This window comes from Ailuropoda melanoleuca, chromosome 4 (assembly GCF_002007445.2).
Source record: "Ailuropoda melanoleuca isolate Jingjing chromosome 4, ASM200744v2, whole genome shotgun sequence".
Lineage (NCBI taxonomy): Eukaryota > Metazoa > Chordata > Mammalia > Carnivora > Ursidae > Ailuropoda > Ailuropoda melanoleuca.
Genome location: NC_048221.1, coordinates 39,162,632 through 39,168,331, shown reverse-complemented (window position 1 = coordinate 39,168,331; position 5,700 = coordinate 39,162,632). Strand labels below are relative to the sequence as shown.

The following is a 5,700-nucleotide window of genomic DNA, read 5'->3' as shown; positions in this document are numbered from 1 at the left end:
GTGTGGGACTCTGTATAGCTCGCCCCATATCCAGCTTGCTGCTGGAGTCCAGAGTGCCCGAACAATGCACACTTTGGTCAGTAAGCCAAGCTTGCTCATCTTGTTCTTGGGTATTGTGACAATATCCAAATGCGATAGTAGTCTCTAAACCCTCCCCTCCAATTTCTGCACTTCCTCCTCACAAACCCACGTGGGAGCTCACTTTGAGCACTGGAATAAAGCCCAGTGGAACTGTGATAGCTTTTATGCTTCGATACTCACCTTGGCGGCCAGTTATTCAGAAAAAGCTCTAATTCATATCACCATTTGTACTTCTGTTAAAAGGAATATCACATTTGTTGTCTTCCTCATTATTCTTCCTGCAACCTTTCCTGTTCTCTCTCTCTGCTTTGGTTGCTCATGGACCTGTTCCCGAACCCTCTGGCGTCCGCCAGATAGCACAGGGCTCGGTGGCAGAATTTGGCTACAGTTGTGCAGTTGGACCCAAAAAACAAGCATGAAATTCCACTGATTCACACTAACTGTGAGAAGGGCCAAAACGGAGAAAGTCTTTCCTTTTACCCAGACCCAAAGGAAGTGTAACCTGAGACAGAGATGTGGGCATGTGTTGTTGAGGAGAATGTGTGACTAATAATATATGTGAGGTATGCAAATTGGTTACTCCAAAGTATTTGGAAAGAATCGGCCCTTGTAGTTAAATGTGACTCTCAAACTCATGCTTTCTCCCTTACTGTGCTTAGTTTAGTTCTCAAAACATGAGGAAAGAGATTTCTATCCAACTCAACTAAAGTATCAGAAATTAATGGGATTTTGCTTAATGAAAATTTGCCATATTGCTAAAGCTATAATTAGGAAGTCAGTGAATTAATTAACATATCAATGTTCGGAAAATAAAGTTATCTTATTGGGGGGAGGGGCACGTGAAATATAGCCACTCTGCTATAAGCAAGTTCTGAGACTTCAGGCGAGTAAACATACCTGCAGTAATAATTACACTGCCATTTCCTGTTAACTTCCTCTGGGCCGAGCACTGTGCTGAAGATCTGTGTGTGCCTTACCTCATGGAGTCTTCACCCAGCCTGAGGCAGCAGGATGGAGACAGGCTTAGATACAGCCACAGGCCCGTGATGGAGGTGCTCGGAAAAGGTCGATTTGGGATCTGAACACAGGTCTGCCTGTCTTCAGAGCCCAACCCTTCACCACCACATTACATTCCATATATCAGCCAGAAAGACTGCAGAAAAGAGTCCATCAGATCAGGGCAGTCCTCGCTGAGAACTTGTTCGTGGGTTCCCGCAATGGTGAAGTGAGATCCCAGCTCCTCATGCTGGCCTATGGGGTTCTCCAAACCTGGTCTGGCCTCATGCCTGAGTGTGCTCAGCCCACCTCTCTCTTCCTTGCACACAGGGCTTTGGCATTCCTGGCTCAGGACATTTGCACCTGCTGTTCTTCTACCTTGAAAGTGTCCATGGTGTTGGGACCCTGCCTTTCACAGGGGAGGGTTCAGGAACTATCTGCTTTGACATAACTGCTTTGAGCTTCCCCACAAAGACAACTGCATCCTTATCCTCCTCCCAAGACTAGTATGGAGAGAGGAAGTGGTCCCCAGAGACTGTGGTTTCAGAGACCCATTCTCTCAGCACCTCCACCCTCCTGGTTGGTGAGCAGTCAACGGTAAAAGCCAGACCAAGAGACCTGCTGGAGACCTTCTTCTCAGGCAGCCCTTCAAATGGGCCTCGGCTTAGTGCTGCAGAATCTTGCCGGGGCAGCTGGCAGTGTGGCGGAGAGGGCCACTTGGCTCGTTGATACTTTCAGAAAACCCAGACCTTCCTCCCAAGGCTCCAACAATTTTCAAAGTTCTGACTTCATTCTGAAGTGCGGACTAATTGGCAAATACAGTGGCGTTCCCTGTGCTCATGTGTCTCGCATTTGGGCTCACTTTGCTTTTATCTTATTTAATTTGCAGTAATAGCGGCTGAAACTAATTTCTCGACTGTAAATATCGCAGCTGTTCTGGAAAGCATTAATTGCACGCTATCACGTTACCCTCCTTTCTTGGATCAATTTATGTGTAATCTGTTTGCAAGTTCTATTACTGTGAATATTAAGGGAACGCAACGTGAAATAATCTAACTGAACACATTGGAAACATTTGTACTGAAATGGCTGGATGGTTTGGGGTATGGAAATATTCTCGTTTGTGGCAGACGTTGAAAGAATGCTTTTTAAAAGCCCTACCCCAGAAGTCTTGACACTGAGTGAAATATAGGTAATTTTTCTTTTGGGGGATCAATAAAATAACTATTTTCAAAATGACTTTATATTGACTGAAAGGTCAGAAATGCCGTGGGCATTGATCCTGTGTCCATAATCACTTTTTGTTTAGTAAGTAACCACTCTACACAATCAAATACAAAGAAATCCAGTTCATCATTGAAACAAAATATTTTTAAAGCTTTTGACCCCTCCCAGCTCTCCCTGCCTGCTGGAGGCTCACCGGAAATGCCTTTTCTATGTCTAGGAAGTGGATCTCTACAGAATGAACAGCCAGGACAAGCTGGGCCTCACTGTGTGTTACCGGACAGATGACGAAGATGACATTGGGATTTATATAAGTGAGGTATGAAGGCCGAGTGTCTGTAACTATCATCTCAAGACCAGAGGAGGTTTTTGGTTTTTTGGGTTTTTTGTTGTTGTTGTTGTTTTCCTGTTATGTGTTAACCAGCCTTAACTCTGGCTCATTGAGAAGTCTTTCGAAAGACACAGATGTCTTTCTCCCCTTCATCACACAGTCCATGGAGTTACAGCTTTACGTGGGGGTTAAGTTCAAATGTCAGTAAGCATATAAGGCAAAATTACCCTTGAGAAGCCTGCAAATCGGCCATAAAATGGAGCCGTTTACATGGTTTTGTGTGTTCAACCCCGAGGGGACAGCAGATTCCCATTTCCCTTCTCATGTTCATTGAATGGGATGGTAGATGGAATCATTTACACTTTTTAAAGTATTTCTTTATCTCTTTCTTTCTCCTTTTGGTTGAATGTGTATATCGTTGAATTCATGTAAGTTAAATGCATCTGCAAAGTACAGATGGAGGCTATCTGGATCTTCTTAGAGAAGACAACACAAAGCCACTGATTTCAGTATGGATACTTTACCCTAGACTCCCATCTATGCAAGCACAGAGACTCAGATTTGTCAGGAAATAAAACCTCTCCCTTTGGGGTGAGCCAAGGGATGTGTTTACTAGGCTTGGTAATTACGCCTTTGGATGTATTTTATGCACCAAGCTTAAGACGGTCCACCGCTACTGCATTTGGGGGGATTTTGCCCATACTTAATCCCACTTGTCTCAATTATATTTCATTTTTAAAGTTATTTTCCAAAATGGAAGCATTTAGTAAAATAAGGTATGGCTGCTCTTGAGCACAGCGAAGGGCGCAGTTTACCCTGCTCTGCATCGCGCGTTGGTTTTCATTTCTGTGACTACGGTGAAAGTCAGCTGTGCCTCTTCATCCCCTTAGGTCAGTAGTGTCTGCGCACGCTGCCTTGTCACAAGGTGGCCATGCAGGGATCCAAGAGCACCCCCAGGAAAAGGCTTGGAGACAGATCAATCCATGTTTGTCTCTCCTTGCATGACACTAAGTCTTCTTTATTTCTGTGCAAAACAAAAACGTAGGGATAAGCAGGACTGCATATAAGCTTTTGAGAAGTGCTGATGTTTATTTTCATCTGTGTCTTAGTTACCCACTCCGAGCTGACCTGTCCATGTGTGTTTCAGATCGACCCTAACAGCATCGCGGCCAAGGATGGGCGCATCCGAGAAGGAGACCGCATTATCCAGGTAGGTCAGCTTTCGACCAGAGGCCTCGTCCCCTGGCCTATCACTGAAGAGCACATTTTATGGTTGATGATAATAGCTTTAGGGTTGAAAATGCAGAAGATGTTAAGGAACAAGGATCACCAAGTCGGATATGTAGTGAGGCTAGAGGTTAAATTAATGAGGAAAGCAAAAACCCTGTAAAATAACACACACCAGAGAGTGGTGAGGCCAAGGACAACTGGACAGAGCTGCCCCAGCACCTTACAGAAGACGCACCTCATTTCTTTTCACTCTCTTTGAAGGGCACAGCACCGCTGGCCCAAGTCAAACCAATAGTCTGCACCTTGTGAACCAGAATAATTCCCATTTTAGATTGCTCTGAAGGAGTAATTTTAGACCACGAGTGTCAAGTTTGTCTTGTCCTTAAAATAGGAACATCCTTGGCAAATTTAGTAAAAGTGATGGAAAAGCCTTTTAAATTTCATAACTTGACATTTAACCATACCCTAGAAGGGCTTCTAAGGATAGTTTCTTTACCTGAAGCTCTGTTGCTCTTTGGAGTCAAAATGAGATGGCTTGTTTCAGCTACAGTCTTCTTGAATGTCAGAGAAATGGAGAGGATTATTCGGTCCATTGGGTCCCACAAGGCTTAGCGTCTACCTCCTCTCACTCCTGTCTTCTCATTTCTGATCCACTGTGATTGTATCTGCCATGACATACCTCCCCGTGCGTCATTTGTCTTCCCTTGTTCCCACGGCTCAGTCTACATCCCCCCAGATTTCAACCCCAGTCTTGCTGCTCAAGGACCGCTGGCTGGGGGAGAAACCCGAATCTTCATTCCTAATGCTCTGACTCATCTGTGGGCCTGCATTTGGGGGTGCTGTCACTTTCCTTTAGCTTTTACCATGGGGCACAGAAGTCCTGGGTTCTGGACCTGGCCCCACCTGCCTCCACTGGTCACTGGGTTCAGTCACCCCAACCGGTAGGGTCACCCCCTTTGTTGCCTCTTGGTTCACTGGCCTTAGGAGATGTGTGGAAGGGGTCCCCTTCCTGCTCAGGGAGACCATTCCTGTGTCCCCGGAAGCAATCATCCCTCCAAGACCAATTGTGAGAGTCCCTCCCACTAGACTTTCTGTCCTGCCTAACGAAGTTCAAGTGACAAACTGGGCACACAGAACACCACCTATAATGCCATTTCCTTGTTTGCCCTCAACCTCCATAATGGTCACAGGAGACCTGCTGCTGCTTTTTCTCCCCTATTATCTGAAAATGTCTATAATAATGCTTTAGTATATTCCCTTTGTGTTCCTGCCTGAGTATTATGTCTGATTAAATTGCTCAGATGTCCCCTCTTCACAACATGGTGATTTTTCTCAGTCTGCCTTCTGTAGTCTCAGCCACTTATGTTCACATAGTTTCCACATTCGTTGCCTTGTACACCCATCACGGCTGACTGATAGACCAGTCTGAGCAAGGCCTTTCCCTCTGCAAATGAGCATTCTTTGCAAGCTACATGGAAGTTCTGTGCTCCAGCTATGACTGTGTGACACACATAGGCCTGGAACAGTAGAGAAGGATTTTATATGATCTCATTATGCTCTTGCCCACCCCTCCACCACTGCCTCACTATGTTTTTGGGTTTTGTTTGTTTAAGATTAATGGGATAGAGGTACAGGACCGTGAAGAGGCTGTGGCTCTCCTAACCAGTGAAGAAAACAAGAACTTTTCCTTACTGATTGCAAGGCCCGAACTCCAGGTGAGTCAGCTTCCTGTGCGTGAAGCTGCGTCTGTATTTCTCTAACCACAGACCCGCGTCCGTGGCACTGCAGACCACTGCCCAAGTACTGCATCTGAATTTGAAGGCACTTTGTTCACCCTG

The 5,700-nt window shown here is 45.5% G+C and overlaps 1 protein-coding gene across 2 annotated transcripts in view; it reads left to right on the top strand.

Annotated features, from left to right (window-relative positions):
- The window catches only part of LOC100484486 (E3 ubiquitin-protein ligase PDZRN3), a 239,639-nt gene that overhangs the window by 226,935 nt on the left and 7,004 nt on the right, over positions 1–5,700 (top strand). For both annotated transcript variants that reach the window (XM_034658648.1, XM_034658649.1), the window contains 3 exons: positions 2,522–2,620; positions 3,780–3,842; positions 5,476–5,577. In XM_034658648.1, the coding sequence (XP_034514539.1) occupies positions 2,522–2,620; positions 3,780–3,842; positions 5,476–5,577 (264 nt within the window). The remainder of the gene's footprint in view (positions 1–2,521; positions 2,621–3,779; positions 3,843–5,475; positions 5,578–5,700) is intronic.